The sequence below is a fragment of the Harpegnathos saltator genome, unplaced genomic scaffold, assembly GCF_003227715.2.
Source record: "Harpegnathos saltator strain DR-91 unplaced genomic scaffold, Hsal_v8.6 scaffold498, whole genome shotgun sequence".
NCBI classification, from domain to species: domain Eukaryota; kingdom Metazoa; phylum Arthropoda; class Insecta; order Hymenoptera; family Formicidae; genus Harpegnathos; species Harpegnathos saltator.
In genome coordinates this window covers 445972-470586 of record NW_020230313.1, presented here as the reverse complement: position 1 = coordinate 470586, position 24615 = coordinate 445972, and the positions used below count along the sequence as shown (strand labels likewise).

The window sequence follows — 24615 nt, the reverse complement described above, 5'->3', positions numbered from 1 at the left end:
TTTAATTTGGTACCTGTCCGAAGCCTGTATCTCTAACCGTTTAGGAGATATCGAAGGTTAAAGTTTTCCAACCTTTCTCCGTCGATATCTCCGCTTCTACTGGGAGTAGATAGTCGTCCATGTAGTGCAAAATGTAGGGTTTTGAAAGGGCTTTAATTTGGTACCTGTCCGAAGCCTGTATCTCTAACCGTTTAGGAGATATCGAAGGTTAAAGTTTTCCAACCTTTCTCCGTCGATATCTCCGCTTCTACTGGGAGCAGAGAGTCGTCCATGTAGTCCAAAATGTAGGGTTTTGAAAGGGCTTTAATTTGGTACCTGTCCGAAGCCTGTATCTCTAACCGTTTAGGAGATATCGAAGGTTAAAGTTTTCCAACCTTTCTCCGTCGATATCCATCCTTCATCCGTCGATATCTCCGCTTCTACTGGGAGTAGAGGGTCGTCCATGTAGTCCAAAATGTAGGGTTTTGAAAGGGCTTTAATTTGGCACCTGTCCGAAGCCTGTATCTCTAACCGTTTAGGAGATATCGAAGGTTAAAGTTTTCCAACCTTTCTCCGTCGATATCTCCGCTTCTACTGGGAGTAGAGAGTCGTCCATGTAGTGCAAAATGTAGGGTTTTGAAAGGGCTTTAATTTGGTACCTGTCCGAAGCCTGTATCTCTAACCGTTTAGGAGATATCGAAGGTTAAAGTTTTCCAACCTTTCTCCGTCGATATCTCAGCTTCTACTGGGTGTAGAGAGTCGTCCATGTAGTGCAAAATGTAGGGTTTTGAAAGGGCTTTAATTTGGTACCTGTCCGAAGCCTGTATCTCTAACCGTTTAGGAGATATCGAAGGTTAAAGTTTTCCAACCTTTCTCCGTCGATATCCATCCTTCATCCGTCGATATCTCCGCTTCTACTGGGAGTAGAGGGTCGTCCATGTAGTCCAAAATGTAGGGTTTTGAAAGGGCTTTAATTTGGCACCTGTCCGAAGCCTGTATCTCTAACCGTTTAGGAGATATCGAAGGTTAAAGTTTTCCAACCTTTCTCCGTCGATATCTCCGCTTCTACTGGGAGTAGAGAGTGGTCCATGTAGTGCAAAATGTAGGGTTTTGAAAGGGCTTTAATTTGGTACCTGTCCGAAGCCTGTATCTCTAACCGTTTAGGAGATATCGAAGGTTAAAGTTTTCCAACCTTTCTCCGTCGATATCTCCGCTTCTACTGGGAGTAGAGAGTCGTCCATGTAGTGCAAAATGTAGGGTTTTGAAAGGGCTTTAATTTGGTACCTGTCCGAAGCCTGTATCTCTAACCGTTTAGGAGATATCGAAGGTTAAAGTTTTCCAAACTTTCTCCGTCGATATCCATCCTTCATCCGTCGATATTTCCGCTTCTACTGGGAGTAGAGGGTCGTCCATGTAGTCCAAAATGTAGGGTTTTGAAAGGGCTTTAATTTGGCACCTGTCCGAAGCCTGTATCTCTACCCGTTTAGGAGATATCGAAGGTTAAAGTTTTCCAACCTTTCTCCGTCGATATCCAGCCTTCATCCGTCGATATCTCCGCTTCTACTGGGAGTAGAGGGTCGTCCATGTAGTCCAAAATGTAGGGTTTTGAAAGGGCTTTAATTTGATACCTGTCCGAAGCCTGTATCTCTAACCGTTTGGGAGATATCGAAGGTTAAAGATTTCCAACATTTCTCCGTCGATATCCAGTCTTCATCCGTCGAAATCTCCGCTTCTACTGGGAGTAGAGGGTCGTCCATGTAGTCCAAAATGTAGGGTTTTGAAAGGGCTTTAATTTGGTACCTGTCCTAAGCCTGTATCTCTAACCGTTTAGGAGATATGGAAGGTTAAAGTTTTCCAACCTTTCTCCGTCGATATCCATCCTTCATCCGTCGATATCTCCGCTTCTACTGGGAGTAGAGGGTCGTCCATGTAGTCCAAAATGTAGGGTTTTGAAAGGGCTTTAATTTGGTACCTGTCCGAAGCCTGTATCTCTAACCGTTTAGGAGATATCGAAGGTTAAAGTTTTCCAACCTTTCTCCGTCGATATCTCCGCTTCTACTGGGAGTAGAGAGTCGTCCATGTAGTCCAAAATGTAGGGTTTTGAAAGGGCTTTAATTTGGTACCTGTCCGAAGCCTGTATCTCTAACCGTTTAGGAGATATGGAAGGTTAAAGTTTTCCAACCTTTCTCCGTCGATATCTCCGCTTCTACTGGGAGTAGAGAGTCGTCCATGTAGTGCAAAATGTAGGGTTTTGAAAGGGCTTTAATTTGGTACTTGTCCGAAGCCTGTATCTCTAACCGTTTAGGAGATATCGAAGTTTAAAGTTTTCCAACCTTTCTCCGTCGATATCCATCCTTCATCCGTCGATATCTCCGCTTCTACTGGGAGTAGAGGGTCGTCCATGTAGTCCAAAATGTAGGGTTTTGAAAGGGCTTTAATTTGGTACCTGTCCGAAGCCTGTATCTCTAACCGTTTAGGAGATATGGAAGGTTAAAGTTTTCCAACCTTTCTCCGTCGATATCTCCGCTTCTACTGGGAGTAGAGAGTCGTCCATGTAGTGCAAAATGTAGGGTTTTGAAAGGGCTTTAATTTGGTACCTGTCCGAAGCCTGTATCTCTAACCGTTTAGGAGATATCGAAGGTTAAAGTTTTCCAACCTTTCTCCGTCGATATCTCCGCTTCTACTGGGAGTAGAGAGTAGTCCATGTAGTGCAAAATGTAGGGTTTTGAAAGGGCTTTAATTTGGTACCTGTCCGAAGCCTGTATCTCTAACCGTTTAGGAGATATCGAAGGTTAAAATTTTCCAACTTTTCTCCGTCGATATCTCCGCTTCTAATGTGAGTAGAGAGTCGTCCATGTAGTGCAAAATGTAGGGTTTTGAAAGGGCTTTAATTTGGTACCTGTCCGAAGCCTGTATCTCTAACCGTTTAGGAGATATCGAAGGTTAAAGTTTTCCAACCTTTCTCCGTCGATATCCAGTCTTCATCCGTCGATATCTCCGCTTCTACTGGGAGTAGAGAGTCGTCCATGTAGTCCAAAATGTAGGGTTTTGAAAGGGCTTTAATTTGGTACCTGTCCGAAGCCTGTATCTCTAACCGTTTAGGAGATATCGAAGGTTAAAGATTTCCTACCTTTCTCCGTCGATATCCAGTCTTCATCCGTCGATATCTCCGCTTCTACTGGGAGTAGAGAGTCGTCCATGTAGTCCAAAATGTAGGGTTTTGAAAGGGCTTTAATTTGGTACCTGTCCGAAGCCTGTATCTCTAACCGTTTAGGAGATATGGAAGGTTAAAGTTTTCCAACCTTTCTCCGTCGATATCTCCGCTTCTACTGGGAGTAGAGAGTCGTCCATGTAGTGCAAAATGTAGGGTTTTGAAAGGGCTTTAATTTGGTACCTGTCCGAAGCCTGTATCTCTAACCGTTTAGGAGATATCGAAGGTTAAAGTTTTCCAACCTTTCTCCGTCGATATCCATCCTTCATCCGTCGATATCTCCGCTTCTACTGGGAGTAGAGGGTCGTCCATGTAGTCCAAAATGTAGGGTTTTGAAAGGGCTTTAATTTGGTACCTGTCCGAAGCCTGTATCTCTAACCGTTTAGGAGATATCGAAGGTTAAAGTTTTCCAACCTTTCTCCGTCGATATCTCCGCTTCTACTGGGATAGAGGTCGTCCATGTAGTCAAATGTAGGGTTTTGAAAGGGCTTTAATTTGGTACCTGTCCGAAGCCTGTATCTCTAACCGTTTGGAGATATCGAAGGTTAAAGTTTTCCAACCTTTCTCCGTCGATATCTCCGCTTCTACTGGGAGTAGAGAGTCGTCCATGTAGTCCAAAATGTAGGGTTTTGAAAGGGCTTTAATTTGGTACCTGTCCGAAGCCTGTATCTCTAACCGTTTAGGAGATATCGAAGGTTAAAGTTTTCCAACCTTTCTCCGTCGATATCTCCGCTTCTACTGGGAGTAGAGAGTCGTCCATGTAGTGCAAAATGTAGGGTTTTGAAAGGGCTTTAATTTGGTACCTGTCCGAAGCCTGTATCTCTAACCGTTTAGGAGATATCGAAGGTTAAAGTTTTCCAACTTTCTCCGTCGATATCCATCTTCATCCGTCGATATCTCCGCTTCTACTGGGAGTAGAGGTCGTCCATGTAGTCCAAAATGTAGGGTTTTGAAAGGGCTTTAATTTGGTACCTGTCCGAAGCCTGTATCTCTAACCGTTTAGGAGATATCGAAGGTTAAAGTTTTCCAACCTTTCTCCGTCGATATCTCCGCTTCTACTGGGAGTAGAGAGTCGTCCATGTAGTGCAAAATGTAGGGTTTTGAAAGGGCTTTAATTTGGTACCTGTCCGAAGCCTGTATCTCTAACCGTTTAGGAGATATCGAAGGTTAAAGTTTTCCAACTTTCTCCGTCGATATCCATCTTCATCCGTCGATATTCCGCTTCTACTGGGAGTAGAGGGTCGTCCATGTAGTCCAAAATGTAGGGTTTTGAAAGGGCTTTAATTTGGACCTGTCCGAAGCCTGTATCTCTAACCGTTTAGGAGATATCGAAGGTTAAAGTTTTCCAACCTTTCTCCGTCGATCATCCGTCGATATCTCCGCTTCTATTGGGAGTAGAGGTCGTCCATGTAGTCCAAAATGTAGGGTTTTGAAAGGGCTTTAATTTGGTACCTGTCCGAAGCCTGTATCTCTAACCGTTTAGGAGATATCGAAGGTTAAAGTTTTCCAACTTTCTCCGTCGATATCCATCTTCATCCGTCGATATCTCCGCTTCTACTGGGAGTAGAGGGTCGTCATTGTAGTCCAAAATGTAGGGTTTTGAAAGGGCTTTAATTTGGTACCTGTCCGAAGCCTGTATCTCTAACCGTTTAGGAGATATCGAAGGTTAAAGTTTTCCAACCTTTCTCCGTCGATATCCATCCTTCATCCGTCGATATCTCCGCTTCTACTGGGAGTAGAGGGTCGTCCATGTAGTCCAAAATGTAGGGTTTTGAAAGGGCTTTAATTTGGTACCTGTCCGAAGCCTGTATCTCTAACCGTTTAGGAGATATCGAAGGTTAAATTTTTCCCAACCTTTCTCCGTCGATATCTCCGCTTCTACTGGGAGTAGAGGTCGTCCATGTAGTGCAAAATGTAGGGTTTTGAAAGGGCTTTAATTTGGTACCTGTCCGAAGCCTGTATCTCTAACCGTTTAGGAGATATCGAAGGTTAAAGTTTTCCAACCTTTCTCCGTCGATATCCATCCTTCATCCGTCGATATCTCCGCTTCTACTGGGAGTAGAGGGTCGTCCATGTAGTCCAAAATGTAGGGTTTTGAAAGGGCTTTAATTTGGTACCTGTCCGAAGCCTGTATCTCTAACCGTTTAGGAGATATCGAAGGTTAAAGTTTTCCAACCTTTCTCCGTCGATATCTCCGCTTCTACTGGGAGTAGAGGTCGTCCATGTAGTCCAAAATGTAGGGTTTTGAAAGGGCTTTAATTTGGTACCTGTCCGAAGCCTGTATCTCTAACCGTTTAGGAGATATCGAAGGTTAAAGTTTTCCAACCTTTCTCCGTCGATATCCATCTTCATCCGTCGATATCTCCGCTTCTACTGGGAGTAGAGGGTCGTCCATGTAGTCCAAAATGTAGGGTTTTGAAAGGGCTTTAATTTGGTACCTGTCCGAAGCCTGTATCTCTAACCGTTTAGGAGATATCGAAGGTTAAAGTTTTCCAACCTTTCTCCGTCGATATCTCATCCGTCGATATCTCCTTCTACTGGGAGTAGAGGTCGTCCATGTAGTCAAAATGTAGGGTTTTGAAAGGGCTTTAATTTGGTACCTGTCCGAAGCCTGTATCTCTAACCGTTTAGGAGATATCGAAGGTTAAAGTTTTCCAACCTTTCTCCGTCGATATCTCCGCTTCTACTGGGAGTAGAGAGTCGTCCATGTAGTGCAAAATGTAGGGTTTTGAAAGGGCTTTAATTTGGTACCTGTCCGAAGCCTGTATCTCTAACCGTTTAGGAGATATCGAAGGTTAAAGTTTTCCAACCTTTCTCCGTCGATATCCTCATCCGTCGATATCTCCGCTTCTACTGGGAGTAGAGGGTCGTCCATGTAGTCCAAAATGTAGGGTTTTGAAAGGGCTTTAATTTGGTACCTGTCCGAAGCCTGTATCTCTAACCGTTTAGGAGATATCGAAGGTTAAAGTTTTCCAACCTTTCTCCGTCGATATCCCCTTCATCCGTCGATATCTCCGCTTCTACTGGGAGTAGAGAGTCGTCCATGTAGTCCAAAATGTAGGGTTTTGAAAGGGCTTTAATTTGGTACCTGTCCGAAGCCTGTATCTCTAACCGTTTAGGGAGATATCGAAGGTTAAAGTTTTCCAACCTTTCTCCGTCGATATCCAGTCTTCATCCGTCGATATCTCCGCTTCTACTGGGAGTAGAGAGTCGTCCATGTAGTCCAAAATGTAGGGTTTTGAAAGGGCTTTAATTTGGTACCTGTCCGAAGCCTGTATCTCTAACCGTTTAGGAGATATCGAAGGTTAAAGTTTTCCAACCTTTCTCCGTCGATATCTCCGCTTCTACTGGGAGTAGAGAGTCGTCCATGTAGTCCAAAATGTAGGGTTTTGAAAGGGCTTTAATTTGGTACCTGTCCGAAGCCTGTATCTCTAACCGTTTAGGAGATATCGAAGGTTAAAGTTTTCCAACCTTTCTCCGTCGATATCCAGCTTCATCCGTCGATATCTCCGCTTCTACTGGGAGTAGAGGGTCGTCCATGTAGTCCAAAATGTAGGGTTTTGAAAGGGCTTTAATTTGGTACCTGTCCGAAGCCTGTATCTCTAACCGTTTAGGAGATATCGAAGGTTAAAGTTTTCCAACCTTTTCTCCGTCGATATCTCCGCTTCTACTGGGAGTAGAGAGTCGTCCATGTAGTGCAAAATGTAGGGTTTTGAAAGGGCTTTAATTTGGTACCTGTCCGAAGCCTGTATCTCTAACCGTTTAGGAGATATCGAAGGTTAAAGTTTTCCAACCTTTCTCCGTCGATATCCAGTCTTCATCCGTCGATATCTCCGCTTCTACTGGGAGTAGAGAGTCGTCCATGTAGTGCAAAATGTAGGGTTTTGAAAGGGCTTTAATTTGGTACCTGTCCGAAGCCTGTATCTCTAACCGTTAGGAGATATCGAAGGTTAAAGTTTTCCAACCTTTCTCCGTCGATATCTCCTCGATATCTCCGCTTCTACTGGGAGTAGAGAGTCGTCCATGTAGTGCAAAATGTAGGGTTTTGAAAGGGCTTTAATTTGGTACCTGTCCGAAGCCTGTATCTCTAACCGTTTAGGAGATATCGAAGGTTAAAGTTTTCCAACCTTTCTCCGTCGATATCCATCCCTTCTCCGCTTCTACTGGGAGTAGAGGGTCGTCCATGTAGTCCAAAATGTAGGGTTTTGAAAGGGCTTTAATTTGGACCTGTCCGAAGCCTGTATCTCTAACCGTTTAGGAGATATCGAAGGTTAAAGTTTTCCAACCTTTCTCCGTCGATATCTCCGCTTCTACTGGGAGTAGAGAGTCGTCCATGTAGTGCCAAAATGTAGGGTTTTGAAAGGGCTTTAATTTGGTACCTGTCCGAAGCCTGTATCTCTAACCGTTTAGGAGATATCGAAGGTTAAAGTTTTCCAACTTTCTCCGTCGATATCCATCCTTCATCCGTCGATATCTCCGCTTCTACTGGGAGTAGAGGGTCGTCCATGTAGTCCAAAATGTAGGGTTTTGAAAGGGCTTTAATTTGGCACCTGTCCGAAGCCTGTATCTCTAACCGTTTAGGAGATATCGAAGGTTAAGTTTTCCAACCTTTCTCCGTCGATATCTCCGCTTCTACTGGGAGTAGAGAGTCGTCCATGTAGTGCAAAATGTAGGGTTTTGAAAGGGCTTTAATTTGGTACCTGTCCGAAGCCTGTATCTCTAACCGTTTAGGAGATATCGAAGGTTAAAGTTTTCCAACCTTTCTCCGTCGATATCCATCCTTCATCCGTCGATATCTCCGCTTCTACTGGGAGTAGAGGGTCGTCCATGTAGTCCAAAATGTAGGGTTTTGAAAGGGCTTTAATTTGGTACCTGTCCGAAGCCTGTATCTCTAACCGTTTAGGAGATATCGAAGGTTAAAGTTTTCCAACCTTTCTCCGTCGATATCCAGTCTTCATTCGTCGATATCTCCGCTTCTACTGGGAGTAGAGAGTCGTACATGTAGTCCAAAATGTAGGGTTTTGAAAGGGCTTTAATTTGGTACCTGTCCGAAGCCTGTATCTCTAACCGTTTAGGAGATATGGAAGGTTAAAGTTTTCCAACCTTTCTCCGTCGATATCTCCGCTTCTACTGGGAGTAGAGAGTCGTCCATGTAGTGCAAAATGTAGGGTTTTGAAAGGGCTTTAATTTGGTACCTGTCCGAAGCCTGTATCTCTAACCGTTTAGGAGATATCGAAGGTTAAAGTTTTCCAACCTTTCTCCGTCGATATCCATCCTTCATGCGTCGATATCTCCGCTTCTACTGGGAGTAGAGAGTCGTCCATGTAGTGCAAAATGTAGGGTTTTGAAAGGGCTTTAATTTGGTACCTGTCCGAAGCCTGTATCTCTAACCGTTTAGGAGATATCGAAGGTTAAAGTTTTCCAACCTTTCTCCGTCGATATCCAGCCTTCATCCGTCGATATCTCCGCTTCTACTGCGAGTAGAGGGACGTCCATGTAGTCCAAAATGTAGGGTTTTGAAAGGGCTTTAATTTGGTACCTTTCCGAAGCCTGTATCTCTAACCGTTTAGGAGATATCGAAGGTTAAAGTTTTCCAACCTTTCTCCGTCGATATCCAGTCTTCATCCGTCGATATCTCCGCTTCTACTGGGAGTAGAGAGTCGTCCATGTAGTCCAAAATGTAGGGTTTTTAAGGACTTTAATTTGGTGCCAGAACCAGGCCTGTATCTCTAACCGTTTAGGAGATATCGAAGGTTAAAGTTTTCCAACCTTTCTGCGTTGATATCTCCGCTTCTACTGGGAGTAGAGAGTCGTCACTTACGGCAAAATGTAGGGTTTTGAGAGGACTTTAATTTGGTGCCAGAACCAGGCCTGTATCTCTAACCGTTTAGGAGATATATATTTTAATTATAACTTTTATATTTTTACTATATTTTAACTATATAATATTTTACAATAGTAAATGAGAGAGAGAGAGAGAGAGAGAGAGAGAGAGAGAAAGAGAGAGAGAGAGATGAGTTTTAGATAAAATCACACCTGAGATGTAACTATATATATTTTTTTTTGTCTATATATATATAGATAAAAAATTTTTATAGATTATAATAGGTACAAAATATATAAGATTATTATGAAATTGTTCTATGTGTGTGTCTTGTAAAGTAATATTCTATTTTCCTCAAACTAAAGTGGCAAAAAATATAAATATCTATACATAATATATTTTATTATATTCCTTTATACAAATTAAAATTGTTACATACAATTTTAATATATGTATTTTTTGTATCTATACACTAAGTTATATTAAAATTCAACATAAATATTAAATCCTTTGAACTTGAACATGAAATTTACAACTTGGTAATGTAGTAATCTCTGCGGTAACAGTACTAATAATACCAAGATTCGCTAAACTTCCTCTGAGAAGACCGCAAGTGAAAGCTAATAAACGAGGACTCTCCTTAAGATATTGTTTACTATTAGTTGTGCCAATTTTATCTAATAACCTAAAAGCATTATCTTGCAACACATATACTCCATGATGATTAGTTCTGAGATTATCAATTTGCTTATGATACAGGCTGGACCAGAAATCTGTGCAGATAAACTTAATCATGTCTAGTTCATCCTTAAATCTGCTCCATTCTCTCGTTAATCGCTCAATGATCCGATACCCAACACTAAATCCCATCCATTCTAACCGAGATAGTTCTTCCTCACCTTCCTGTAATAATATGTGACCTTTAACTGAGAAATTTTTCATGATAAATAAAGTGATATATCATATTCAACATAAAGTTATTAATTTTTAGCAATATATCCAAAAATTTATTAGGTAAATATGCATATACTACTTACTGTAGTATTAGATGATTTGCCCAGAACATAATTTACCAGCTCGGCGTGTAAATACTCAAAAAGACACTCGTCAGCTTCCCCAGTTGCAGAATTTGTTTTGGAATCAATTATCTGTTGCTTCATTTTCTCAACTAATGTTTATATAACTGATGGTTATAACAAGATGTTCACTGTTCTATCAGATAGTGTATAGTCTGCTATATATTTGTTTCCTAAGTAAATTTTTCTTCTTCACCCTTAATGCCCTGCCTAAATAAATTCGTGTAACTCGTAATATACATTTATATTTACCTGATAAAGTATGTCAAGAAGTGTCAATAACCAACTTTGTTATAATTAAAACAGTTTTACATTAATTTGTTAATGCTCTTCCATTTAATTGAAAAACCATACATCACAAATTATTATATGTTATGATGTACCGTATGACAATAAATGACATCTGTGACACAGCTAGACATTTGCTTGCACATGCGCCGCAACTAGCGTGATTATGTGATAATACAGTGTACTACATTGGTAACTATGGAAACTGTAAAGCACGCTTATTCATGGTATAAACCTCAATAGTTATAAGTTAATAATAAGTATGTATGAAATAAAGAAAAGATTTTGTAGCTTTTACCTTTTATAAAAAACTTTATATGTATGTAAGAACACATATAATCAATAACATTTTTATCAACTATTTTATAGAATTTGTAATATAAATAAATAATTAATGTATATAATGCGTATGTTTATAATATTTATAGAATATAAATATCTATGGTAAACATGGATAAATACGTTATCAACGGACAGATCGGTGAAGGAGCGCAAGGTCTGGTTTTGAAGGCACACGATACAATCAAGGATCGAGAAGTAGCTCTAAAGAAAATTTTAGTCAAAAAAATTGAAGACGGTATACCCGTGTCCATTATACGTGAAGTCAAAAGTTTACAGCAGTTAAAACATCCCTACGTAAGTCTTTTAATGTTCTCGTCTTTTGAGTAAACGAAAACTTGTTTGTTGTATGTAAAATATTTCTTATTTCATTTATTTTTTCGAATAATTTAATAAGATTCATATAACGTTGTTACCTGCAGGTCGTTGAATTGTTAGATGCCTTTCCAAGTGGCTTAGACTTCGTGATGGTTTTTGAATATATGCCAACAGGCTTATGGGAAGTACTGAAAGACACCGATGTTACATTGACGTTATCGCAAATCAAAACTTATATGAAAATGTTGCTGGAGGGTATAGCATATATACACGGGAAGAATATAATACATAGGGTATAATATATAATTATTCTTATCTTCTTAGAGGGTTTAATAAGAACACGAACTCATTTTTAAACCAGTTGTATTTTAAAAATATCAATAATTTTATAAAAGGAAGATGAGTTTGTTCTTTACGTTCTTATACAATCTTAATTTCTTGAAAAAGTATGAATTCGAGTTAATTTTTTGAAAGTAAGCTTTCCAATTTTTCTTTCAATATATCTTGTCAGCAATCAGAGAGTTTGGATAATATTTTAGGACTTGAAGCCGGCGAATTTGCTAATCAATGACAAAGGCATTTTGAAGATTGCGGATTTCGGTTTGAGCAGACTAATGTGGCACGACGGTACGAAGCCGTATTCACATCAGGTTGCTACACGATGGTACCGAGCACCAGAGTTACTCTACGGTGCACGATATTATACGTCTGCGATCGATATATGGTCAATCGGTTGTATATTCGGCGAACTGTTGAACACTTCTCCGTTATTTCCGGTATAGATATTCTGTTTAACTAAAATCTGGAGGTATTAAATTTTATACTCATATATATTGTTTTGTAATATTATTAAAGGGTGAAACTGATATCGAGCAATTGGCTATAGTTTTGAAATATTTAGGCTCTCCCACGTCAGAATCTTGGCCGGAATTAACTACATTACCGGATTACAACAAAATTACATTTCCTTATGCCAAGGGGACAACGTGGGAAAGTATCATCCAGGACGCGCAACCGGAAGCTATCGATCTAATCAGACAGATTTTAATTTATAATTCGTCGAAACGTCTCACGGCTGATCAGGTTGTGTATGATTATCTTTTTCGTTATCTTATATATATAAATTATGTGGAAAAACAGAATTCTCTCTCTTTTTCTACAAGATTTATAACTTATTATTCTTAATTTGTCACGCAGGCATTATGTCACGTATACTTTTACTCGAAACCTTATCCATCACTGAAAAATTTGATAAAACCACCGCAAGATCATCGTCTACGTGTGAAACCAAAAGAAATCAACCCGAACGTACAAGCTAGTACACTCTTTGAGAACTTTCTAAGTATTGTCTAATTGTGCATTTGTCGCGATATGTCAATGGTATGCAGGAAATGTTATTTTCATTAAAAAAAAAATAGACAATTGGTTTTTTAATTTTCAAACTATATATATATATATATATATAGTGTACAGAAAAGATAAAGAAGCAAGTCTATAATTTTATTTAAATTGACAGATATTTTCATGCTTTGTCACTTGAACTACCGTTCCTATAAAACGCGAGTATTCTCCTGAATACTTCCGGATTGTAATCTTCAATTACCGGTCTTCCGTTATCATACTGAGCTTGCCGAAAGAGCCTCAAAGGTGGCAAAGTGCACCAGAAATTTTTCGTACTGTTATCGTTTGTGTCCAATGAATTAAGTTGATATATGAAAAAGTGATAGTGTTTTCCATCTGTATGAATGCACTGTACAGTGACAGGCTCCGGCAATTTCTTTACGAATAGTCCGAATCTTTGACGTGCACAAGATACTGCCACAGTGTACGACTTCAGCATGGCACGACCAAAAATCTGATCCTCCCTCACAGCCAACTCCGTCAAATTTTTAACTTCTTCTGGATCATAATGCACGAAGATGGTATGAATGTTTATCCAAGGTGATGTTGTGCTGACAGCTGTTATAATTAATATTATAAAATGAATATCTCTAATATTATATCTAATTATTATATAGTGATATAATAAAAATTTATCATTACAATGATTACATATAACTAAATTACATATATATATATATATATATGCAAAGTACATTTAACTTACGATATATGTCCCCAATTTTATAGAAGTTTGTTTCATCAAAACTGACAGTGTGGTGCATAGGATAGATATTTGGGAGATCAATCTTTATGTTGTCGATAGAACTTTCAATTGGTTTCAAAGAGTTTAGTGACATGATCATCACATCAGATCTTAAAGTAAATTGAAACAAATCCGATTCCTTATCTGCAAAATATTTTCATATTCAAGTAGTTAATTATGTAATATAACATATGAATATTTCACAATATACAAATGAGTTACCCCAGTCTATCTTTGTAACTGCATCATACAATACACATCGTTTCTGTGCAATATCTGTGCCAGATAAAGACTCACAAAGTTGTACAAATTTTCTAGACATATTTTGCCTGAAAAAAAAAAAAAAAAAAAAAAAATATATAAATTTATACATTACTTTTTAGAAATACACATTTAATTCTATTATGTTACTAACATTTTCCGTGCATTGGTTATGCCATAATCTCTGGGAAATACCCATGCAGGTCTATTAGGATCTTTCCTCTTTGGTAATTTCTCTTGATGAGCATCAAATATATTTGAAGCATAAACTGCCCTGTAAAGACCAGGAAAAATATGAAATGCAATTTTAATTAAATTTAAAGGTTTTATATATATATATATATAATGCTTAATATACCTTTTTTAAATTTAAAAGTTTTATATATATATATGATGCTTAATATACCTTTTTTAAATTTAAAGGTTTTATATATATATATATAATGCTTAATATACCTTTTTACTATATCATCTATATTTTCTGGAAGGTCAGGAAGCAAATTTGCAATATGACTTGAAGAACTCTCTGACAAACACACAGTGTTTGTTAATATCTGTGCTTGAGAAAGTCCTTGTTGCAGAACATTGTGGTCTTTAAATGTAAGACATGCCTTAACTTTCCAATCAGGATGTGTCTCATTAAATATAACATTCAGAGGAGGTAATTCATGTTGTGGAATCCTAATATATAATTTTGTGTTAAATACACATGATACATATTTTGTAAGAAGCACAATTTAGCATACAATACCTTGGAAATATTTGCTTTGGTTTCACTATTTCTAAAGGATCTTTCACTTTAAACCCCAATGTTGACAAGTATTCTTCTGCATTTAAAATCCTAATATTACGATTTCGTTTCACATGCCATATCCTTTTAAACATTCTGTCTAAGTGTTGTTTAAACAAAATTTGCGTAAACTTCATTGTGTATGTATGTTATCTAAAAAATGAATAAATAATAACATAAAATATAAAATGGAAAACAATTTAAAGTTATATTTTCTACTAAGGATGTTCTCTTAATATCCATTAAATTTATTAAATAATATAATAACTTAAATAACATTATTAGACATAACATATGCAACTTACAGCAGGAAATATTCAATAATCAAGTAAAAAGATCTCTCATTTAATTTTACAACACCTCTTCTATGTATATGAAGCATAACCTCTCTAACCGAATTTTATGGAGGCTGATAAATTGTGGTTTAAGTCTTGACTAAATAATAGCTGATTTTAATCAAAACTCAAACCATAATTTACCGACTTCTATAAAATTTAGTCAAGACTCGAACCATAACTTAGCATTTTTAGGAAGTATAATAATTTTAGCGTTACTAAATTTATAATTATGAATCTGTAGTTTATATAATAATAATTATAAACTTTTAATTTATGTAACGGAGTACATAGATTCTTAGATCCGTTATCTTAACAAATCAGTTTAAGGGCCAGTTGTTCCAACTTCTTGGTAAGTTAACTGATAGTTAAATTATGTTTATCTTTGTTTTTCCTTCAATTTAGACAAAGACAGACACATGATTTAACTATCAGTTAATTTATCAAGAAGTTGAAACAACCTGTCGTTAAACTGCCAACTTTGACTTCACTCTGTGGACAGAATGCTTGATCTAAGTATATACGTCATTGCTTAGGCCAGAGCTCGGCAAAAAATGCACGCGACGGCCGATTTTCGACTATCTCCGCCCACCGCTGTTCCCTTTACCTCGCCACTCCGCATGCTGCCTACAAGCCGCTCGAGCCTCAGGAGCGTGTTTCCAACAGTTTTCCACGTCACCCATGAGGTACTATTGTTGACGCGTTTTTTTTTAAGTGGTATCCCCAGTAGGCCTAATCCACTGATGACTGTAACAACCCGTAACTAATTGAACAGAAGCGAAATAAAATATGTTAAATGAAGAATATTTAATTCGATTTTCGGCGTCTTTTATTAGTAAGAGCGGAAACGTCAATTTGCATATTACATGTAGCGAGCCGCATAAGACGTGGTAAGGAATCGTCGTTTAAAGAAGAACGCTTCTCATTTTTTATAAACTTCATCTTCAAAAATTATAGATTATAGATTATAGAATTATAGGTTAGGCCTACTGGGGATACCACTTAAAAAAAAAACGCGTCAACAATAGTACCTCATGGGTGACGTGGAAAACTGTTGGAAACACGCTCCTGAGGCTCGAGCGGCTTGTAGGCAGCATGCGGAGTGGCGAGGTAAAGGGAACAGCGGTGGGCGGAGATAGTCGAAAATCGGCCGTCGCGTGCATTTTTTGCCGAGCTCTGGCTTAGGCACTTCGGCACTGTACTTTTTCATATATTTATTGATGAGTAACAAAAATAAAGTCGTGACACGACCCAATAAGGAAGTCGATACAATAGAGTTTCATTTTTCAAATAGTTCCACTCAACTAGTGAAACATCCTTTATTCTATATCTTTTTCGATAAGTTTTTTTTTAAACAAAAATGAAATATTTGAATCAAAAAATTTGATTATGTACTTAGCTTTACATATTGTAATTAATAAAAACAAATAAATTAGAAAGGATAAAGAATTATATAATAACATATAAAATAACTCACCATCCCATATATGTATATGTAAAGTCCATTATTACAAATATATAATAAAATACTTTTGTCTTATATATTTTTGTTAATATTATTTTGAGAAGATATCAGGAAAAGATGGACAATGGAAGAAATTTACACGCTAATGGGCTTTCTTCATTGCATCACTGGGATTTAGCATTTTACGCCTTTGCGCAAGCATATGCATATAAAGCTGAGGGAAAACTGGAAAAAATATAGTACACAATTAATAAGTAACTTACTATCTAACTAATGACTTACCATCTTTTCTATATAGATATATTTATATACTTACTTGGAATATACGATAACATAACTCCTATCAACAGATATAAATAGCTAAATGTAAAATTCCATGTGTTTGGTAGAATATAACTCCATGCATTAGAATAAGCACTAGCATATTCTACAGCAGCATAGAGACACAATAATTCACCAGTTATCCCAATTGGATATAATATGATAAATGTAGTATATCTGAAAAGTTTCCAGATTATATCTTTATCGATAATTTTGTATAGTTAAAGTTGGAATAGCACAATATTGTTCAAAATTGCAAATTTTACAAAAAAACATTTTAATCATAATAAATAATGTATTACCTCAGCCATATCACTGGGTATAGTACAATAGCATAAAGATTCAAAAAGTAATAGAAGTATCTAATTATCTCTGTAATAGACCATGCTATGAGAGATAGCTGAAGTCCTAAAGATGCAGCTGCATACGTATAAGGAGTAGCTAAGATAACTCCAACTACAAGAAAAACACGACTCAATATTTGAGATGTTGTAATTATCAAATTTGATGATACTAGTCCTATTGCTGCATGTATTATCTGAAAATATACAACTTCTATGATAAACCAAATAATTATGTGATAAAAAAATATAAATCATATTCGACCAAATTAAATTTTGCTATAAAAATATACATGGAAACATTATTAAAATTTAATTTTAAAACTGTTAAGAAATCAAATATAATATTATTTGGATATATTTCCTAAAATGTTTGAAGTAAAAAAGAATTCATTTTTTTAGTTAGTTTATATAAAAAATATTAAAAATATTATCAAGCTTTAATAAATTTCTATTCATCTTCAATTATATTTCATTTTTTTATAGAACTTAATGATATAATTAATTTCAATGCTACATACTTCTAAAATAGCTGCATTCTGGAAAATAACTATAGATAATTCTGTTTTATTCCATAAGGTACTACCTGAAGGACTGATGTAATGTTGTATAATTTGATACATTATATAACTCCATCTAAAATAAATATTTAAAAATTAATTAAAACATATGCAAAAAAGCACATAAAACTTTAGAAAATAAAAAAAAATATATTTTATACAAGATATGTCAAAAATTGGAAGCTATCTTAAAAAAAGCAATGGATTTTCAAATTTTGTCATTCTGCAAATATAACAGAAAAAATTAATTTACCCCAAAGTTTGCCCAAGATTATACAACGCCAGATAAAGTTTTGCGAGAGTACCAAGTTTTCTAGATTTCGTTCCAGCCATATTTATATATATAAATCTTTCAAACTAAACTTCAGAGCACGATTTACAGCACAACTGAATGCACAACTGAACTGAGTTGCAGTATTAACAATGATATAATAAAGATGTAACTGGAATGACTATCAAGAAAGTGTCACGATCATAAATATGCATGTTTATTCATATTGTGAGTTGTATGAATACATGAATGTTTCCTGTAGGTATTGCCACTTAATTATTAATCAATAACAGACGTATTACGAGATATCACTTTGCGACAGAATCGAATAACAGTCCAATCAGCGAAACTTCTGATTGGCCTTGATATGAAAATCAACAAGGAGAGTTTTTTGAAGAACTTTTATTTTAACGAAACACTCAATCGTTGTGCAACAATTGGTCTGTTCTTTGTAGCTGCACTGTTGAACTGGTGCAATAAGTTAAAGAGAGATAAATATACGTTTTCTCGCTCTAGTTTATTGCACCAGTTCAGCAGTGCAGCTACATAGAACAGACCAAAAGGCTGCGTTCCGATATTCACTGTCAGCACTGAAAATCTATAGCATACGTGACATAAACTATGTATTTTCAATACTGGCAGTGAATTTCGAAAGGCAGTCAGTAAATTTCCAGACGTTTGGTAATTTTCTTAAGAAGATTAAAGGTCATTCTACAATACGTGTTGTAAGTTGTAAACCATAAGAACTGATCAATTATAGCCGATTATTTTTCTAAAGCCAGCAGCACACGGTGCTTGTTTTCGTGCTGGATTGCTGTTGGATGAAAATACTGCGTTTTGATTGGTACATTTCCGAAGATGGATGGAAATGCACCAATCAGAACGCAGTATTTTCATCCAGCAAGCAAACCAGCACGAAAACAAGCACCGTGTGCTGCTGGCTTAATAATCGACTGTGATTCGCCAATTCTTACAGCTTACAACTTACGACACGTATTATAGAATGACCTTAAAAATTCTCTATCTACTGAAGCTTCTCTGTACCAATCCGAACATTATACAAATTTGCTCTGAAAGTCGAATAAGATATTATTTGTTGAGTTTCTGTTCTACAAAATTTTTGTTTAAGTAGTTTTTTATTAAGAGCTTGTAGCTTTATGGTTATATCGGCATCTTTCAAGTTAATGATATATTCATATTATTCTGTTAACATTGATATTAACAATAATAATTGTCGTTAAAATGAGTCATCTTTGTAAAATATATAATTATATGAGATATCTAAATAAATCAATAAAAATTCACAAGAAACTTTTTACACAAGTAATCTGTGATGGGACTGCACCATGCAGTAATGTACATTACATTAATGTGTCAGTTTGGAATTACACAATTTGTAAACGATTTTACTGTCAAACTGTTATTCAGAATGACAACATTTTGTCGAATTCTAATAATCAGAATATTAACGAGCAGCAAAAACTCGATGAGTTTCTATCCAATCCTGATAACAAAAAAATATTTCAAATATTAGAATTAGAAGTAGATGTTTTACGACATAATGCTGAACAAGTTCCTGAAAATATAAAACCAATGCATTGGTTGGAACTGTTAGATATATCAAGCAAATCAGGAAGAAAGTAAGTATTTGTATTCATTATAAAATACTCTTAAGTACTTTTTTCTTTGATTTATATCATATGTTTTGCACGATACTTTATAGGAAGTATCTTCGTTATTTATTTACTAATGAAAAATCAAGGGAAAAGAAAAAAGCAAAGATGCTGCAGCAAAAAACTGAAAAACAAGCAATAAAGGAAGAAGAAGAGGAAGAAGAAGATACAAAAGAGATAAAATATGGTCTTGCATATAATTCAATGTTTCTGCGTATATATCGACAAACTATGCATAACTACTATAATTCTAAATTAATTTGGGCTATGATGTTCGAACCTAAAATTGTGTTTGATTGTGGCTATGAAAATTTTATGACTAATATTGAAAATCACAATTGCGCCAAGCAACTGACTCTTGCATTTGCTGCCAATCGTATTCATGATAATCCTATGTTTCTTTACTATTGTAATCTAAATGAAGGATCACTCAGAAATTATTTTCTTCGCAATATGCCCAATTTATTGGACAAAGATTTTCCAGCTGTTGTAACATCTCAATCTTACTTGGATTTGTTTCCAAAGGACCAATTAGTGTATCTTACTCCACATTGTAAAACAAATTTGGTCGAATATGATTCTGATATGGTATACATTATAGGTGCAATGGTAGATAAAGTAAGTTGTTACTCAGATGCTTTATATATTGTTAATCTTCATATTTGTTTAATATTTTCAATGGTTTTTCTATCTATCTAGTCAAAACCACAACCTTTATCTTTGGCAAAAGCTAAGAAAGAAGACATTCGTATGGCAAGACTGCCGATAGAGAAATATCTCGATTGGGGCTCTGGTTCAACAAAGAATTTTACAGTTAATCAAATACTTTCTATAATATTAGATTTGAGACACACGAGAAGTTGGGAGCAAGCATTTCGGCATGTGCCAGTTAGAAAATTGAAAGAGACCAGAGAATATTTGTTAAAGAGGAAAATATATTTGCAGTCCAAATTCTTGGAAAAAATTAAAAACAAAGAACAAACAGATGAGAATCAAGCTCTAATGAGATCACCTAATGCAACAAATTTCACATTTTCCGTCAGGAAGAAAATATAAAGATGCAAGATAGAAGGTATTTGTCAATTGCTGTATGTATCAAAAATATATTTAAAAATATAATAATACACAGATGAAAAGACTTATTAATTACTCCCTGTGATCATTATATATCTTCTACAAAAAATTGGAATAAATCTTAGAGAGAAAAAACGATAACTTTTATTTGATTATATAAATAAAACTTATACAAAGTTGTACTTAGATTATATTTATTAAGATGGTTTTTGATACATGAAAATTCACTTAATTCATACCAACTATTATCATTATAATCATGTTTCTATTATCTATCTCTATTAACTATTATCATTATTATAGATATTTTATATTATATTCCAAATCAATCTTTTCCTTTTGTTTATAATTATTTTTTATTTTCAAATAATTTTTTGAAATGTAAAGCATCTTTAATATGATTGATCACTCGCGCCCTCTAGAGCATCTCATTATTACTATTACTATACATTGAAAAAAAGATCACAGATTTCTATATATGTATATTACTAGATTGCTAACTTCAACCAAAATACATGGCTGCGTAAAGCACGTACCAGTACGTACGTACAGGGTTTAAACACAGGTTTAAACACATGTGTCGTATAAATAGTACGACATTAATGTTTGATTAGTCAAATTTCAACCAATAACGTATACATATTTAATCCTTTCTAACATTCTTCTTGAGTTATGAGTATAAGCATCGGCCATATCACATAATCAACATCTCTTCTGTACTACTTACGTTACGCATGCACAGATGCTCACTTCTCATGTGTAATACATATTTTTCGAGATCCATTTCTCGATGCAGTATATAAGAGTGTTAGCAGTTAGTTTATAATATAAATGTCTGTGTTGGAAGTACACAAATAGGAAGAATGATGGAAACGATTGTCAGTTTTGACGAAGATTATTGTACTTGTTTGAATAGTTTACCGTTTTATAACAACGTGAGTTTTATAACCTAAATACAACGTGATGTTATTAGACAATTATTATATTTATTGTTAACATTGCAGCTATGTTATTGTGATGCAGCAGTATAATACATATTAGATGTTCATATATATACAAATATGTGTATGAACAATTATTATTTTTAATATATTATATATATTTCCTTGTAAATGACATGATATCTCATGAGGAGATTAAATTTGAGGCAATATCTATCAACAAAGAAACGACTACCGGCAAGAGAGAATCTATCACCTTTATTGAACAGTTTGTCAAAGATGTTTGTGACTTTAGTTCCCAGTATGGCAGCAATATCAGCATATCGTATACTGCTTACAACATAGCTGGTAATCCTAGCAAGTTTCCGGACTATGGAGATTTTCCGCAAGCATTTGTTATGGTATTTTATGACTACTATTTTTGCTTATTATCTATATATAACTATTCTACAACTAAATATAATTGTAATTTAGCTTAATGTTATAATCCTAACAAAACAGATAGATTTAATATTATTTTGCCTTATTTTTCAATATACTTTTAGAGAACTTATGGACCATGGTGGGACAAAGCACCTTCAAAACCAATAGATTATATGCCTCAGAATAACGAAAATATAGTGAGTCAGGATTATATCGGTATGCAATATTGATAACATAAATAAAGACTTTCATAAAGAAAACAATTTCCTTGTTAAGATTATAGTGATAATTATTATTATAATTTCTAATTTAAAGATATTGAATATTACCAAGAAGTATATCCAGTCAGAGTTTCTGTATATGAAACATATAATCCTGGGAGTGTAATTGCAATTTGGGCACAAGACTGTTATGGCCAATGGTTTCAGTTATGGAGTGGACCATCTCAGATTGTCCCTCACAAACCACGAATATTTTCTCCACATTTACAACTGTGTAACTTCAAGACCAAAATGTTAAGACTGGAGTTCAACCATAGCCTATTAGACTACTATACAGAATTAGATGCTGTGTTGCTTATTGGTACATCTGAATTGATCATTCCTAATGATCGACAGCATAATCAGAATTTAAATAATCTATTGCAAGAACTAAGCTGCATTGATCTACACAATGAAGATGTTCATAATCTAACACCAGATTACTTAAATGCAAACCAGGATTTAGTCATTCTAAAAAAAACACTACATACGCATTGTACAGTGTATAAAAGGTATTGCTATAATAATAATTAAAATCATATATTAAACTTTTATCTGCATAATGATAATGAAATGTAACATTATTTACAGCAAAATAATAGAAAATTTCCCTAAGAGCAAGTTAATATCAAAATTAGGACAACATTATCGTTGTGTACCGCCTGTTGAAGAGGCATTCAATAGTCTGCAACAATTTTTGCAAGAAGAATTTCCGAAGCTTATAAAAGACATTTATCTTTCCTCATCAACCTCTTTATATGGATCGAAATTATTGCCTATTAAAAGTTCGTCGTCAACTCTGAACGAATCTGAAGAACCACCATGTGGCAGTTTTTCTGCACTTCCTGTAAGCATACACTAAGAAATCCATCTTATGCAATTAATAATACATAATGTAATTTATTCCGTTGGTAAATTTTACAGGATGAGACGGTGCTAAAGATATTGAAAAATTTAGACTTGAGATCGCTGTGTCGCTTGTGCAGAGTGAACAAGCATTTTAACAATATAGCGAGGGATGCTTTACTCTACACATGTTTGAACTTAAAGCCGTATTGGTACTGTCTCGATACGCAAGCATTGAACAATTTGGCACCTAGATGTCAATATCTACGACAGTTGGATCTCTCATGGTGTGGTAACTACAATATGTTTAAATATCAAAATATCGTAAACTTTCTTAACACATGCGGTAGTCTTTTGACGCATTTACGGTTAAATTGCTGCCACATCGTTAACGATATCGTTATCTCTGAAGTGTCAAAGATATGTAAAAATTTAAAAGGTACGTGCCAGTTTGCTACAGTGCAATTCGCTGCATAATAATTTCCGTAATATAATTAATACATACATTTCAGAATTGTGCTTGCGTAATTGTTTGGAAATAACGAATGAAGGTTTTTCCAAGCTTGAGAATTTAGAATTCCTCGAGCGTTTGGAACTTTACAGAACAACTATTGAAACTTCGACACTGTGCTCAATATTGCGAAAGAACCCTCGGATGCGACATTTGAATGTAGCGGGAACACACGAGCGTTTGAACGTGGACGAGATCGCGGTGGAATTAGGAAATTCATGTCCATATTTGGAAAGTGTGGATTTTTGGAAAGCGCAGACTTTTACACCGCACGGTCTTCGTGCTCTCGCTCGTTGTAAGAATTTGCGGGAAGTGGATTTTGGTTGGTGGTATGCATTATTTTATCGATAATATCCACCTATTGTCTATTTTTTGTTATTAAGTTTGTGTATTTTTTTTGTATACAAATAACCCTGTCTTATTTCTGTTTGCAATTAAAAAATGATGATTGTAATAACTTATAATTATACGATAGAAATTATAATAAATATAATAGAAAAGGAACAATGTAGAATTTCTTTTCTATTTTATAGTGGTGGTATGGGTGCTCCTGGAGATTCTTTGCGCGCACTGTTATCTTCGTGCCAACACTTGGAGAAAGTCTTCCTGGCCGCTCTTCGAGGACTCACGGATCGCGATTTGGAACCGTTATTACTATGCCAATACTTGCAACAATTAGACCTATTGGGTGCTCGATCTTTAACACCAGATATTTGTTACGGATTCTTGTTGTGTTGTCCTAAATTAGAAATGATCGATCTGAGTTTCTGCGAAAGTATCAGCGACTCCAAAATTCATGAATGGCGACAACAATACCCGCATGTATCCATCAAAAGAAGCTTTCAAGCAATTGAACCAATTTAGCATATAAAAGTTAGTTGTAAAAATCAGCACATGAAACGGTTTCAAAGATTAAATGAAGATGGAACTAAAATGTGATATCATGATAAGACTTGTATTGTAATTAAAATAACAAATTTGCCTTTTGATATATATTGATGATATTATGTTGACAGATACTTATGTAACAACATTGTATTAATAGGCACACCAAAAAAAGTAAATCTTTCTAAGTTTTATACACGCATATATATATATATATATATATAGTAGAAAGATTGTACTTATTATATTTTTTAAACTGGCTAAAAAATATTTTGTGTCTTCAAGAATTAGCGATTTACAAGAATTCATTGTTTACAACATATAAATCTATTATAAAATTTTACTAGTCTTTAACGATTTTTTTTCCTGAATGTGATATCATAGTACACTTTGATTTATACGTTATCTCCAATTCATATTCTGAAAGTATAACATTCTCTTTTACTAATATCTCTGACATTTGAAAATTGATTTTAT

The 24615-nt window shown here is 35.5% G+C and overlaps 6 protein-coding genes across 10 annotated transcripts; 3 read left to right on the top strand and 3 right to left on the bottom strand.

The window, feature by feature from the left end:
* Positions 1–9456: 9456 nt before the first annotated feature.
* Positions 9457–10451, bottom strand: Trs33 (trafficking protein particle complex subunit Trs33). Of its 4 annotated transcripts, none has more exons than XM_011150099.3 (3): positions 10343–10451; positions 10052–10182; positions 9457–9917 (listed from the first exon to the last, which is right to left on the bottom strand). In XM_011150099.3, exons 2-3 carry the CDS (start codon positions 10172–10174, stop codon positions 9516–9518), a joined length of 525 nt encoding a protein of 174 aa, XP_011148401.1. In that variant the 5' UTR covers positions 10175–10182; positions 10343–10451; the 3' UTR covers positions 9457–9515. The 4 variants fall into 4 exon arrangements, with proteins under 4 accessions (XP_011148401.1, XP_011148397.1, XP_011148402.1 ...); XM_011150095.3 differs by having other exon boundaries at positions 10052–10263; positions 10343–10449; XM_011150100.3 differs by having other exon boundaries at positions 10052–10197; positions 10343–10444.
* A 124-nt stretch (positions 10452–10575) lies between these two features.
* LOC105188573 (cyclin-dependent kinase 20) lies at positions 10576–12558 on the top strand. 2 transcript variants are annotated; one of them, XM_011150101.3, is made up of 6 exons: positions 10576–10605; positions 10807–11014; positions 11140–11328; positions 11575–11811; positions 11891–12118; positions 12233–12558. In XM_011150101.3, exons 2-6 carry the CDS (start codon positions 10820–10822, stop codon positions 12386–12388), a joined length of 1005 nt encoding a protein of 334 aa, XP_011148403.1. In that variant the 5' UTR covers positions 10576–10605; positions 10807–10819; the 3' UTR covers positions 12389–12558. The 2 variants fall into 2 exon arrangements, with proteins under 2 accessions (XP_011148403.1, XP_019699444.1); XM_019843885.2 differs by lacking the exon at positions 10576–10605 and adding an exon at positions 10621–10638.
* mRpL37 (mitochondrial ribosomal protein L37) lies at positions 12513–14629 on the bottom strand. The gene is made up of 7 exons (XM_011150102.3): positions 14538–14629; positions 14194–14385; positions 13899–14123; positions 13597–13716; positions 13404–13510; positions 13143–13325; positions 12513–12994 (listed from the first exon to the last, which is right to left on the bottom strand). The coding sequence occupies exons 2-7, from the start codon at positions 14367–14369 to the stop codon at positions 12558–12560; spliced, it is 1248 nt and encodes a 415-aa protein (XP_011148404.1). The 5' UTR covers positions 14370–14385; positions 14538–14629; the 3' UTR covers positions 12513–12557.
* A 1135-nt stretch (positions 14630–15764) lies between these two features.
* Hacd1 (3-hydroxyacyl-CoA dehydratase 1) lies at positions 15765–18007 on the bottom strand. Its single transcript, XM_011150103.2, has 5 exons — positions 17508–18007; positions 17216–17330; positions 16656–16891; positions 16349–16530; positions 15765–16257 (listed from the first exon to the last, which is right to left on the bottom strand). The coding sequence occupies exons 1-5, from the start codon at positions 17585–17587 to the stop codon at positions 16175–16177; spliced, it is 696 nt and encodes a 231-aa protein (XP_011148405.1). The 5' UTR covers positions 17588–18007; the 3' UTR covers positions 15765–16174.
* A 745-nt stretch (positions 18008–18752) lies between these two features.
* On the top strand, positions 18753–20323 carry rswl (tRNA methyltransferase roswell). The gene is made up of 3 exons (XM_011150104.2): positions 18753–19165; positions 19249–19816; positions 19898–20323. The coding sequence occupies exons 1-3, from the start codon at positions 18768–18770 to the stop codon at positions 20252–20254; spliced, it is 1323 nt and encodes a 440-aa protein (XP_011148406.2). The 5' UTR covers positions 18753–18767; the 3' UTR covers positions 20255–20323.
* Positions 20324–20755: 432 nt separating this feature from the next.
* Positions 20756–24344, top strand: Fbxl4 (F box and leucine-rich-repeat gene 4). Its single transcript, XM_011150106.3, has 8 exons — positions 20756–21207; positions 21277–21614; positions 21759–21852; positions 21952–22408; positions 22488–22743; positions 22821–23181; positions 23255–23582; positions 23787–24344. Exons 2-8 carry the CDS (start codon positions 21390–21392, stop codon positions 24115–24117), a joined length of 2052 nt encoding a protein of 683 aa, XP_011148408.1. The 5' UTR covers positions 20756–21207; positions 21277–21389; the 3' UTR covers positions 24118–24344.
* The last annotated feature ends 271 nt before the right edge of the window (positions 24345–24615 follow it).

Coding starts and splice junctions, on each gene's coding strand:
- LOC105188573 (XM_011150101.3), top strand. CDS start 10,820: ATGGTAAACATGGATAAATACGTTATCAACGGACAGATCGGTGAAGGA. Junction 11,015..11,139: donor AGCAGTTAAAACATCCCTAC/GTAAGTCTTTTA, acceptor TGTTACCTGCAG/GTCGTTGAATTGTTAGATGC. Junction 12,119..12,232: donor AACGTCTCACGGCTGATCAG/GTTGTGTATGAT, acceptor TTTGTCACGCAG/GCATTATGTCACGTATACTT.
- mRpL37 (XM_011150102.3), bottom strand. CDS start 14,369: ATGAAGTTTACGCAAATTTTGTTTAAACAACACTTAGACAGAATGTTT. Junction 13,717..13,898: donor ATAGATGATATAGTAAAAAG/GTATATTAAGCA, acceptor TGGTCTTTACAG/GGCAGTTTATGCTTCAAATA. Junction 13,511..13,596: donor ATAACCAATGCACGGAAAAT/GTTAGTAACATA, acceptor TTTTTTTTTCAG/GCAAAATATGTCTAGAAAAT.
- rswl (XM_011150104.2), top strand. CDS start 18,768: ATGAGTCATCTTTGTAAAATATATAATTATATGAGATATCTAAATAAA. Junction 19,166..19,248: donor TCAAGCAAATCAGGAAGAAA/GTAAGTATTTGT, acceptor GATACTTTATAG/GAAGTATCTTCGTTATTTAT. Junction 19,817..19,897: donor TAGGTGCAATGGTAGATAAA/GTAAGTTGTTAC, acceptor CTATCTATCTAG/TCAAAACCACAACCTTTATC.
- Trs33 (XM_011150099.3), bottom strand. CDS start 10,174: ATGAAGCAACAGATAATTGATTCCAAAACAAATTCTGCAACTGGGGAA. Junction 9,918..10,051: donor GCAAATCATCTAATACTACA/GTAAGTAGTATA, acceptor ATATTATTACAG/GAAGGTGAGGAAGAACTATC.
- Fbxl4 (XM_011150106.3), top strand. CDS start 21,390: ATGATATCTCATGAGGAGATTAAATTTGAGGCAATATCTATCAACAAA. Junction 22,409..22,487: donor CATTGTACAGTGTATAAAAG/GTATTGCTATAA, acceptor CATTATTTACAG/CAAAATAATAGAAAATTTCC. Junction 23,583..23,786: donor GAAGTGGATTTTGGTTGGTG/GTATGCATTATT, acceptor TCTATTTTATAG/TGGTGGTATGGGTGCTCCTG.
- Hacd1 (XM_011150103.2), bottom strand. CDS start 17,587: ATGGCTGGAACGAAATCTAGAAAACTTGGTACTCTCGCAAAACTTTAT. Junction 17,331..17,507: donor AATCTTGGGCAAACTTTGGG/GTAAATTAATTT, acceptor TATTTATTTTAG/ATGGAGTTATATAATGTATC. Junction 16,892..17,215: donor AGAATGCAGCTATTTTAGAA/GTATGTAGCATT, acceptor GTATATTTTCAG/ATAATACATGCAGCAATAGG.